The following is a 13657-nucleotide window of genomic DNA, read 5'->3' on the forward strand; positions in this document are numbered from 1 at the left end:
GGTTTGATCTTCTGACAAACAACTTGGTAATTTTTATCACAGATTGAAATGCGCCTATCTTTAAGAATTCTGCTTCAGTGAATTTAACTTGTAAAGGCAAACAAACAGACCTGCATAGATGTGTATATGTCTAATTAGACATGTATATGTCTATACATGTATATGTATAATTCTTTTTTTAGAAAAGTAAAATTGACTACATTTTGTTTTAAAGATACAACCTTTAAGCAAATAAAATTTTTAAAACAATTTTCATTTAAAATTTAATGGTTTCTTTTTTCCTGAAAATAATAAAATTCAATATTATTTAAAATTCAGATAACATCTAACAAAATATAAACTTCACTTTCATACAGAAATAATGATAAGAAGAGTGCTCTTCCAGATGGAATGGGTCATGACCTTGGAACGGAGGTGCCGGAGTCCCCACCATCCCTCTGCCCCGGACAGGTGAGTTTCAGTCAGTGTTGCTGGTCAGACAGCACAGGAGACAGCGCCCCAGACAGCGGCCCAGACAGCACATGGACACAACATATGTGCATCAGCGGAAACCTTTCACATCTCAGAAAAAAGGTGTCTGGGTCATTGCTGAGTAGAAGCAAGCCAGCTGCCATCAGCAGTGTACCTAATCCATGGGTCCAGCCAGTTAGTTACACAGACGGAGTGTGCACTCACAGAGGTCTGTGAGCACACTCACCTGTGATGTGGTGGCATTGCTGGGATTGTTTTTCTTCTTTATCCTCCTATAATTTTGAATTTTTTAAAACTTTTAAAAAAGGGATTTAAAACTCTTTTTTCCAATTAATAGGAATTCTTGGTATCATGAGTATGAAACTGGATATAACTTGAATTTTTTCAAAGCAAAATGCTAACCTGATATTCAAAGCTACATTACAGTAACTATCAATTGTATTTGTATAGTAGTAGTTTAACTGTTGTTTAGAAAGGCAGATATTTCAAAGAAATATCCTCAGGGTTCTGAGATTCTTGAGATTATTATGAAAATTGAAAAAACTATTTTAAACTGAGAAAAATTCCCATCATTGCCTTCTTAAAATATTTTGGAATTTGTCAGACATATGAGATAAAGTTGTTCAACAAGCTGAAGTGAATCTGCTAACACAGCTGACAGCTGGGTGAGAAATAACCTATTCAATGCTGTAAGGGTCAGAGGTTACATAAAACAAAAGTCTTCTGACCAGTATAAAGTATTAAAAATATTTTTATCTTCAAATTTAGACACAGTGATTGGCTTCCATCCACTACTTTTACCTGTACTGAAATTTGGCCCTGGTATTTTACCTTAAAAATTCCTCATTAGTAAATCTAATTACTATATATTCTTTCTAGACATTAATTAAAAATGAAAATAGAGATCCTTAGGTTGACATGGAACCATAATCTTTAAGTTTCAGTCTATAGCCTTAGTTCTCTTAGTTCAAGAAAATTTAAATCTGGTCCGTCACTCTCAAGTTAGATTATTTAAAAAACAGCTTTACTTGAAGTCTTGACATACTGTTTAAACAAATATATCAACCCAATACCAATCAAAAAAGATATTTAAAATTGCATTAGAATCTCAAGTTTATTATTATCCCTTTTCTTGGGAAAGAAACTGTTAGTACTTTTCTTTTTCCTGAACATAACAATTTAAAAAATTGAACAGATCTAACATAGAAATAATTATTTCTTTGGAATTTTTAAAGCTCAAGCTAAACTCACCAACCCCAACACAAACACAGGCTTTTTGAGTCTAAGGAAAGAGCCGCGCGGTCTGTGAAAGGAATCTGAGTTCCAGTGTTTTACTGACTCATAGCATCATTTCAGTAAGCATAATTACATCACAATGTGAGAATATCTAGGCTGACAAAGATGAAAAGAAAACCAAAGGGAAGAACACAAAGGCAGGATGGGATTGGCTAAACTCCCCTTGGCTATCATGTTTCTGTGAGCCAGCAACCCACTGAAGTTTAAAGGTTTTCATCTTATCAGTAAACGGTAAAGCAAACATATTTAGAAACTGGAATATGACAACTTGATATTGAATTCTGACAGAAAAAGCATTACACATTTTCTTCAAAAGTTTAACTGTTAAACTTCAACTCTTAATGTAAGGAGTATAAAACACCTACCATAAAGTTTAACCCATCCTCAAAAATCCGTGTTTTTATTTAAATTCTTTACTATGAGATAGGAGCTAAATATCAGATGTTACAAAGCTACAGCTACAGCTACAAAGTACAGCTGTAAAGATTCAGGAGTGTCCAGAATTGTACTTCCTAAGTCCCTGAGCCCCTATTTTTTGATCAGTGACCTAACCTCTTTTATATTTTTACTACCTTAATACTTTTGTTCTTCAGATGTAATTAATTCTTTACTTCCTCTAGTGTAAACTGTTAGTGAAAACCATGATATTATTTACTTGTAAAACACAAATCCATGAGAGTAAATTGTAGGACACTGGTGCAGCTCCATACTGATTTACTGTAGCCTTCAAATTCTTGCAGGCCTCTAGAGAAGGTCCACACCCTGAGGCTTGATACTGATCTGTTCAGACCTAGAGGTTTATCACTAATTATCTAGCATTTAGGCATTTGATTACACGTCATCATAACACATGTATTTAAAATGTTATACCAACAGTCTTCTGTCTGCCTACAGAACGAGTATAGTAGGGCTGCTAAGAAACATACTTAGGTAACACAAAGCCACAGTCACTAAAGGAAGACTAGAAGGGACACTGTATTTTGCTCATCATGCTGGCAAATGAACCAGATGATTTTTGGCTGGTACCAAAGAGGAGATAAAGACATAACTTTTTTGAAGAAGAAATGAATATTTAAGTTATACAAGTATTATAAAACATGTTCACAACAGAACCCATGAGTAATCTCGGCAATTTGCATAATTCCAAGTAAGTATATTAACAATAGTGAAGTACAAAACAATAGAAGTTCCAATCAAATAATTCCTGACTGATGACCATCAAGGCCATACATCACGTGGTATTTAGGCATCGCGATCACTCACTCACACACACACACACCACATCGGCAGCCAACAAGCACAATCATGTACTCTTCTCAACAGGGAAGTAATATAAATGAAAATAATCGTGGGAAGTACCTATTTTACCTACCAGACTATTTCATTTTGGAGAATTCTTGATATACAACTCTCCCATCCCTCCACCCTCCAAAGAAAAGAAATAAACCCATGACATGACAAAAAAATAAAGGCAACATTACATGGATATAAAATGGAAAGCAGATACAGAACTTTTCCAACAATGTGCCTTTTGCTACCTGTGTTTTCTGAGCAGCCAAGAGGACTGACTGAACAGACCTTGGTATGGGACAGTGGTTCTTGATTCCCAAAGTCTGTCCATTAAAGGAGTCACACAATTCAGAGGGAATTGTAAAAAGAAGAGAGTATATTTTTACATGATTGAAACTTTCTAAAATCCATACCCTGAGTATGTGTTCTGTGATATTCATTTATGAGTGTTCTATGTTCATTAACCATCATTTCAGTAGATAACCCCCACCCTCCAGTACTTTATCCATTAACCTGGCAAGACCACCTGGGATATCTTTGTGCAGCTATTATCAATGAATTCCAACCCTCTGACCAGCACATTAAAGCTCATAGGTACTCACCCTGCAAACTGGGCACTGCCAGTGACTACTGCTGTCTCTAAGCCTGTACTCATCAGACAAACACTTGGAATGATACACACGAAAACACAGGTCACATATCAACACCTCTCCAGGCAAATGGCATTCAAAACAATACCAGTCATGATTTTCTGTTTCCCAGTCCTACAAAAAATACAAAATAATTTCGTATGACATTTTGTCAATATCCGCAATGACTAAGAACAAAATTGAAACTAAAGTCCATCAGAAGTTAGGCATTATAAACAATTTTAAACATTTACTGTGTTAAAACAGGAGGGAAAAAATACCTAGAAATTTGCTTCTTTCAATTTTCAATTCTCTCCTAAACATATTTATATTCAGAAATATCTTAAGGTGATCTGATAACAAAACCAGTCCAAAATGAAACAAGCCCAAAGCCAATACAACTTCTAACATTATCTTTCAGTTTTTATAGAATCTATGGGATAATTTCTTCAGTAAATGGAATACCCCAAAGCAACATCTATAACTTAGTATTTCAAATAAACAAACCTCTGTTTTGTCCTGATTTTCTTTAAAGAAATATACTAAGTACTTAGCATACTTTGGAAACGGAGAGAATAGTAATAAATGGTGATGCTCACTATTCTTATCTTCTCATCCATGGTATTGGATGCTTTATTGAAAATAATCATTAATCAGAATGTCCATGTTCTGATAGGTTGTCAAATTTTCAGGGTCTGTTGAATTTGGAAAAATAAATTGAAAATGTGAAAACTAAAGGTTTAATCACATTCTCCAAAGGACATTACCATCAAAAAAAAAAAAAAAAAAAAAGGAAGCTGGCTTATTTTCTTATTGGGACTATTCCTGGAAATAAAAGACCATAACAGGTGTTCAACATTTTCTTTGTTACACTTTTTTTTTTTTTTTTGTACAGCCAGTACCATTTAAACACAAACAGGAGACCAGTGTAACTTCCCTTAATTTGGAATTCATTCTTCATAAATATCACTCTTAGCATATATCAAAAACACCCCCATTAAGAGTGATGGATTAATTCTCAACCTTCTCTTGCAGATGTGGTAGTTGAATGAATAAGGGTTAAACCCACAGTTAGTATTATCAAGGCCATTTCCAATGAGGATCTTGAAATTCTAAACTAGGGCTCTGCCACCATTTTTCTTTTTATAAATCACTGTCTACACTCTGCTTCTGAGAGTGAACAGCATTCTTAGCCCCTCTTAGGTCAATAACTCCTGCAATAAATGGCTGTGATAGAGCACTTGTTCAGTCAGCACTAATTCTGGCACCGAGGGTTCAAATGCAGTGCCACCCAACCATATGAGAAGGCTACGTCTCTCTCCTTCAAAATGGAACATGAGCAGCTCATGTTCTGAAACTTAACACCTTCCAATCCACATTCAGAGACACAGCTAAAGTACACTAGTAAGTTCTGCAGAAATGTAAACTCTTGCTTGCTTTTTAGTAAGAAATTGGCAACCTGTAGCAACCACGGTAATAAAAAAGCACAACCATTTTTAGTTGTTTGCTGCACATGTGTAGACTCTGCTCACTCAGTAAGGGAGGAATAATTTCAGTCAGACTGTTTAAAAGACCGTAAGGTACTGATTTGACATAAAAGCCTCATCCGTGCATGGCAGAAAAAAGCTCTCCCACAAAGCCTGACATAGCGGCGCCACAGTAAACTGTGGTGCTCAGCTGTACTAAAGTAACAATCTTTGGTGTATCTCTCACACAGCTTATAAGGAAACTGTGTTTTAGCTATTTCCATGTTTGCACCAAAAATCACTGATAATTTAGGTTCCAATGGAGATAAGATGGCTTTTTAAAATTTACTCTTTCCAAATTTAAAACCAAATATGTCAGAATATGTTCCTCGTAACTGTTCAGAGACATCTTAAAAGGATTTTGGTGGCTTATATATACTCATTAACAAAAGAAACTGCCATTCTTCATCATTTGAGATTTTTTTACACATCAATTCATCTCCCTGTGATTCTCAACGTGGCAATTACTAGGTTAACTAAGAAGAGGAAGTCAGAGAACACAATGCTGGTGGACCGCTCTGGCCTCCTCCTGTCACCTCCTACCTTCACCTAACCCTACCTTCTCCCATCCACCCATGAAACAAGGATGAAAACGGATCTTTCTTCAATGGGGTGTTTAATTCTAGACCTAGTTTTTCATAAAAATTATAAAAATGAAATTATAGCTCAAATGAAGTAGAGAAACATTTGGATAAACGTCTGTATAATGGCATCAACTAACTTTGTTTCTGATATAAAAGAGAGCATGAGCTGGGAATGAATGCGTTATTTACTCTTTCAATCACTGCAATAGCTGTTTAAATATACAGAACATGCAAAGTCAAGCTCAAAAGTGTCTACACTCCGAATCCAGGAAACATTTTTCTGAGGTATAAATGATATGTTTATTATAAGTAAGAGTTGCAAATGGTTTGTCTTGTAGTAAACAGAATTCATTTATGTAGTGCTCTTGACTAATACTCAATAGTGTATACCAAAAAACTAAGCTTGCATTTTCACTGAATTTCACCAGAAGTCAGCAACTATTCAACATTCAGCCTGATCAACAAAATATGTGAAATGCTACTTCAATACAAGAAAGTTAAAAAAAAAAAAAACCTATGAGCACAAAATCCAAAACTAGAAGCAATGTAAAGCGTATGGTTTAAATGAACAATTCTAGCAAGAATTAACTAAGCTGGCCTAAAGAAAGAGAAATTCAATTTTTTTAAAAAGCAGAATTAAAGTAAAATAATATAGTGCAAAATCGGTTCACCTTGGCTGGGGTTGCTGTCCTGAAGAAAGGCTGCATGCTGTAGGCCTTTCAAAATAAAAACAAAATAATCTTGGTCTCTCTCCTATAGCTTTGCTCAATATCAGGCAATATACAGAGCTAAAGGGGTTTGGTACATAGTCAAACTGTTTATTAGTTGCTATACATAGTATTTGGCAGATGATATCAACTGGTAATCTATCACTGTAGTAATCATTAATGAAACGACAGTAGCATGCAAACTCAAGAATCATTACGAGTTTAAGAGTAAACTTTTTTCACTAACACAAACACTACAAAATGAACACAGAGAAAATCTATAGGAATTCATGTTCCATGAAACCTATAAAGATGACAGAAAAACATTTTATTAACAAATTCAGTGTCATTTAAATCTGTGCATGATCACAAATGTATGTCTTATTGATCCCAAACTGGTTCACACTGGTTTTTTTTTTTTTTTAATTGGGAGCTGCTGCTATTGTTGTTCAGCTGCTAAGTTGTGTCCGACTCTTTGCAACCCCATGAACTGCAGCACACCAGGCTTCCCCGTCCTTCACCATCTCCCTGACATCCGACAGCCAGTGAAGGTTTACAAGCTCAGTGAGAACCAGCAGTGGGACAACCAAGGCTCCAGGCGTGTCCCATCCAGCTACGTGGAGTGGCTGAAGGGCATGTCCCAGCTACTCAGGGACTGACAAAACGTGGTCCACTGGAGAAGGGAATGGCAGACTACTTCAGTATTCTTGCCTTCAGAACCCCATGAACAGTATGAAAAGGCCGAAAAAAAATAAAAAAAACCTGTCGAGTGATGAATGTAAATGTGGTCAACTTGGTACTTCAGCACGGTGTGAAATTTATACAGGTTGTCTTCAGAACTGAGTAGAAAACATTCTACCATCAAGAGGCAGCCTGCTGATCTATGGCTCTGTCACCACTTAGAGCATTTGGTTAAGACTCTGGAGCTAGACTAGCACAAATCTCAGCTTATGGGGCTTTTGCAAGGATCAAACAAGTTACTATGCTTAGTAACTGTTAGCTGGTGTTAAGATGATCTATTTGCTATAATGCACAAAATGGGAATTGATAAGCCACTAAATGGTGTGACACTTGCAATTACCCACATGTGAATTTCATCTTCAGGACCCTAAGTGCATTAGGACTGTAACCCTCCCAACATTTCTGAAAGCAAGATGGGACAATAAACACTGTTAACTGACTGAGAGTTAACACTGCAGCAAGAAGGCCAAGAGAACTGTGCCTGGAGAGGGCCTCCCTCACCATATTCAAGAGACTTAACTTTTACACTAACCCCTTGTTTCTACACAGTGAGCAGATAAACCTCACATCATCAAATATGTGTTTTACACAGAAACAATCTAAAATTAATTCTATGCAAATTCTAGATTTAGTTTAATTCTGATGATAAATTCAGTTCATCACTGAGAGGTAAGATTTTTATGGTTAAAGATTTCCAATAATTTTAAATGTAATTTTTTAATTAGAATATTAAAACATTGCTTAATGAAATAAAATTTAAAAAGAGGAAAACAAAAGAACTCTCACATACACACACACAAGCTGAAAAGAGTGTAACAGGACAGCATGACCCAAAATATTCTATTGAGTAAAACAGAAATTCATTACCAAAGCAAGAACAATGTCCAAGTACGTAACAGTATGTTTTGCACATAGAACCACAGTATAACTGGTTTGTAATTAATAACCACCAATACATCACTTATTACTTAATATTTATTTAGTAAATAAAAAATTGTATCTGATGCAGGTAATGGACCTTTGGGAGAAATGTGTACTTCTGCACATAATTAAAACAAATATAATAAAATATAATTCACATTTAAAAAACCAACAGAATCCAAGGGACAGAAAGTTTTAAAACGTGACTGATTAATTTATAAGTATGATAAGAAAACACAAAGATGTAAACTTTTAAAAAAAATTGTTACTTCGCTATGCTGTATTTACGAAATGGCTGTTTGCAGGCCTCTCTTAATGTTTTTTCGGGAACAAAGCAGGGCAGCACATCTTGTCACGGCTGTGTTTAATTGTGTAATTTCGGAAGAATAAGACATAAATCCAATCCTACCTCTTACACAAAAGATGTGAGCTTTCAGCCAAGTCTCAAGAGGTGTATAAACCTCAGTGTCTCTTAGACTGGTTCTTTTGAATCAGGAAAAGGAGATGAAGATGGGGAAAAAAGTACCTATCTCGTCCCTCTGTAAATTAAAACTAAATCCATTTATCCCCAAGATGTTCATCTATTCAAGAAACCACAAAATTTGTATTTTCATTAATGCTGCTTCTTAAAAGGTACCAACCTTAACTCAAGACCTATGTAAAAACTAGCAAGAGGTCCTGCTTGTCAGAGAACAAACTAGGTTACGTGAAAACTGCTGAAGCTGAGCAGGGCTGACCAGCCGAGATGGGAGCACATGTCTGCAGCTGCTCTCCAGTCATCATCAGCAAAACTGGTGGAGGCACACTAACTGAAAGCCAGTATTTTGTTTTTGGACTGGCATGACCCACACAAGAAGAAAGGAGACCCTGAGTCCAGATCTGGCAGGCAAGTAAAGAGACAAGTAGTCTTGTAGCAAATGTCACCTTTTCACACTTATATGCCATCCTCTACACTGGTGACCAAAATATTTAATGTCAGATTAAAAAGTGTCTGTCAAATACTAGAGAGTCATAGCTTTGTGCCAGGGACCATGAATCAAGCTGGGAGTCACCAAATAAATATCAATAGCCTCAATATCAAAGCGCATATTTGATATATTTTATCTGCACAGGATCCATAATTCAAGGTCACCTGCCCTGCTACACTTTTACAGGCACACCTCAGAGATACTATGGGTTCAGTTTCAGACCACTGCAATAAAGAAACTATTGCAAGAAAGTCACATAAATTTTTCTGGTTTCTCATTGCATGTAAAAGTTGTGTTTACACTGTACTGTAATCTATTAAGGTGCAATAACAGTATGTCTAAAAAAGGTACAAACATTAATTTAAAAATACTTTACTGCTAAAAATGCTGGACAACGCAGAGTTGCCACAAACCTTCAATTTGTAAAAAAGCACAAGCCAAAGTACAATAAAATGAGGTATGTCTGTGTTAAATCTTTTATAAGACTTTCCTATCTTTAGTGAATTAAGAAATTAAGTTGCATTTATTACAAAGGGAGCTACTAAATACCAAACTCAACTTAGCTGAGCAATGGTAAAATTTTCTGCCCAAGAAATATATTTCTCAAGTTGTTAAAATAGAGGACATGAAATATCATGATGGAATAAGGACTGAATGTAGCCGTCCATGTACATTAGTTTAGAGCAAGCAGATGATGAAGCAACCTAGGCAAATGTAATTTTCCTTTAAAAAAAATAAAACGAAACAAGCCTTGAAATGAAACAAACACAACAGTTTTAGTACATATCCAGATCTACTGACCTTTTACCAGTATAATTTCAAAAGCTTTAAAAATGATCTCTAAAAGAGGTATTTGGATCATCTGAGTGAATATTAGTAACAGATATCTGAAAATTAAAGATGACCAGAGAACACTTACAAGACTGTTGCCCAGGCTCAGCAAGCGTGTTTTAACAACTGGCTGGTACATATACTTCCACTGTTTACTAATATTTAAACTAACCATTTAAAATTGAGAGAGGCTTCATTTTTAATAAATATGGTTTTCATTCTGCTATCTCAAATGGACATTTTAAAATATCACCATGAAGATGCTTATGTGCTACTGAATTTCATCACAGTTTCTCCAAATGAATTCTCACTTCAAAAGAGAAACAAAATGATGATTAAGATCAGCATCTCAAACTGTCTAGAAATCAATCCATTCCTAGCAGAAAGAATCTCAGTACAATGGAGGTTACCGTCTTTGACTTACACAGGCTTCCTCTTTAATAAATAATATATAATTGTATCCTGAAATAGTCTTTTCAGAGTTAGGCTTTTATTACATGATAGCTGGATTTAATAAAACGATAGTATTTAAGATATGCATATTTTCCAATTGTATCAAGTTTTTAAAAATAAACATTGGAAAAAAGGTAGCAAGCCAGAATAAAAACATGACACAGCAGACTTGCTCAGTGATGGTTTAGAGGCCTAAGAAACAACACTTTTGCCTACCTTCTCTCTCTCAACAGAGCCATGGACATGAGGACAAGGAGTCCAGCCTCATTACTAATACACAATACCCCAGGGATACAACTTGTAGGACTTCTCAAGAGGAACCAACTTGTCTACCTCTGAGCTACAGCTGCTATTTTTAGAGGCTACAGAATGAAGAGAAGAGGAGCTTCACTACATTTCTCAAATGACAGAACTCCCTGAGTAAAGAGTCTTTGTAACTCTGAATAAAGTTTTAAAAATGAATAGTAGAAAAATCCTATCCCTTTCCTTACATATATAATCTATTTGACTTTTATAGGCCATATATATCTACTTGATTTTGTCTTCTCTTAATAATTAGTAGAAAGTCAGTGAGATAAATAATAATGCACACCCTCCAATCTAAAACCTCAAGCTTTCAGAGGTATCATCTCATATAAAAAGTGGAGCAACTATAAAGAAGAGCCCCAGACTCATATGCCAGCATGCAGGGCTGTCAAAGACCACAGAAAACCTTTGTACTGATTAGAAAGTTGACCTTCCCTAAGGCTGATTTTGTTAGAACAAGACACGTCACTGCCATGTGCTAGAGAACTGCTAAATAAACATGCAAGGATATCTGAGGAGAAGGTGGCAATTCCTAAGCTGTGCAATTCACACCGGCCCCCGTACACAGCAGCCTGCATGCACAGGCCACACAATCCCTACTCACACACAGAACTGGCCACTGCAAGATGCCTGCGCTGTGCCAAGGGTAACACAGGTCAGTTGTGTGTCCTCCAGAGTATTCTCAGGGCATGAAAACTGCAACACACAAACAGCCCTGGGTAGCTGGTGGTCCACCAGCCACAACCATGAGATACACATAAAATCAGTCTCATCATTTTATAGCTACACCTTTAAATACAGATCCAGCATCCTAAAGGAAAATCTCATTACAAAACTTGTGTTTGGAGTTACAGGTTAAATGTAAAAAAAATCATGATGAGAATTTTTCTTGCCGTTTAGTAAGAAATTTGTGTGCTTTTGCTACACAAAAGGCATTTCTTATTTTAAACATATTTATTCACTGGTCAAAACATGCTTTGAGTGCATAGTTAAATGCTTTCTATAGATAATCTCATTTAACCCTCAAAACAACCAAATGAAAGTGATATTAACATGCTCATATTACAGCTGAGGAATGAGTATCAGAGGTTAGAAACTCCCTCACACAACTAGAAACAATATCTGAGACAGGACTGAAACCTTAACTTCTTTTTATTTCACTATTTCATAAAGTAGGTACAATGTTTATACTCAGTTGTACTTAAATCATACATGTATACTTGGTATAAAAATACCTGTGAATAAGAACCAACCAGAATTAATAAAATCTGTATACACTGTTTGACTTACATGTGAGATTTCATCTAGGAAAAAGAAAAGGAAGATGCTATAAAAACAAATGCAGTGAGGACATGTACGCATAAAACTAGAATACAGAACCTAATGTGGCTGAACACATACAACTCATTAACTGCTTGCTGAATTAAACTGAACAAAGAACTTCAACTTGAAGAGGGGAAAAAGCATATGGAAAAGCACAAATCTAAATAGGAGAAATAAATCACTTTTATGAAAAAGTTGTACATATGATCCACAAACCAAAATCTTATGGATTAAGTTGCTTTTACTACTGGCCAGTTGCTATAGACATCTCAGAAATTATCCATATAGCCTTCTATAGTAAATCTTTATGTTTCTAAGTGGTTGTGGATTAAAAATTTTATATAATCTGGATCATTTTGAATATATAAGCTATCAATTATCAGTGGCCCTCCTTTAAATGTCTGCTATAGATAAGATTTATATCACCTGACATTATTATCACTATTATAGCTTGGCACCCAGTTTCTTCATTGGCAAAAACTTTAATTTTCTGTAAAGCACTTCCCTGGTGATTCAGTTGGTAGCGAGACTGCCTGCAATGCAGGAGACATGGATTCAATCCCTGGGTTGGGAAGATCACCGGAGAAGGAAATAGCAACCCACTCCAGTGTATTTGCCTGGGGAATTCCACCCACGGTCAGAGGAGCCTGGTGGACTACAGTCCATGGGGTCACAAGACTCGGACACAAGTTAGAAACTAAACCACCAAGGATGGCAACTGAAGAATTATTCTAATATAAACATTTTCACTTAAGTTTTCAAGAATATTTCTAGTGCACAAATCAAATGATACCAGTGAAATTAAACATTTTTTATTCCATGCTATGTGTGAAAAATGTGAATTTTCTTTCCTGAAACTTTAAAAGCACTTATTAAATTGACAAAAACAGTGTTAAAGCTAATAGTCTCCCACAGAAAACTGTACTGTTAGTTTATTGCTCTCAGACTTGACAAGCGAGTGTCTGTGTTGGCTCAATTGCCTAGAGTCATGAAGGGAAAGACAATGTTCTGGGGAAATCAACCAATTTTAAGATACTGTGTCATTTTTATAATTCTAGGTTTTAGAGAATTCATGATAAAGCACTCTCAATATACCTAATTATCAAATCTATTCATTTTAGAACTAAAAAATTAATGTTTATCCTATTTTAAACCTTTCTGTTCCCAAAACAGACTTTTCATTAAAGTATTAGAAAAATTAAGAGCAAATAAGGAAAAAAGACAGACATATTACACATGAAACCAATCTTCACATTTAAAAAAGGTACTTCTGTATGTGACCCTGAGTAGAGAAGTATACACCCCTTTCAGTCTGTTTGGACGGCATCAATATTATCCTCACTGAAACTTTTTTTTCTTTTTACTAATATTTACTGAAGAAAATGCTTAGGAATACCATTAACTGTGTGTACATTCAAAGGGCTTTCTTTTATTTTTCAGATTCAAGGCAACCCAAACAGGAGAAGCAGACTCCCTGCACAGGTGAGTTTTCTCCCAAACAATCAGGAAGGAAAGGAGCCATCCTACCAATGCCAGTCCTTACTGTGAAATATTACCAAACTTCTGAAAACAAATCTCTATGGGGCATACATAAATAACGTTCCAGATTTA

General features: G+C 35.6%; 1 protein-coding gene across 11 annotated transcripts in view; it reads right to left on the bottom strand.

Moving 5' to 3' along the window:
* The window catches only part of ZMYND11 (zinc finger MYND-type containing 11), a 74728-nt gene that overhangs the window by 25245 nt on the left and 35826 nt on the right, over positions 1–13657 (bottom strand). For 6 of the 11 annotated variants that reach the window (XM_070381230.1, XM_070381233.1, XM_070381227.1 and 3 more), the window contains exons 4-5: positions 6468–6512; positions 3660–3821 (exon numbers count right to left, since the gene is read on the bottom strand). The exons of 1 other annotated variant lie outside the window; for it this stretch is intronic. In XM_070381230.1, the coding sequence (XP_070237331.1) occupies positions 3660–3821; positions 6468–6512 (207 nt within the window). Of the gene's footprint in view, positions 1–3659; positions 3822–4285; positions 4382–6467; positions 6513–11327; positions 11420–13657 lie in introns of those variants that run through there. 4 more of the 11 variants (XM_070381237.1, XM_070381236.1, XM_070381235.1 and 1 more) reach the window with 4 other exon arrangements.

This window comes from Bos mutus, chromosome 13 (assembly GCF_027580195.1).
Source record: "Bos mutus isolate GX-2022 chromosome 13, NWIPB_WYAK_1.1, whole genome shotgun sequence".
Classification (NCBI taxonomy): domain Eukaryota; kingdom Metazoa; phylum Chordata; class Mammalia; order Artiodactyla; family Bovidae; genus Bos; species Bos mutus.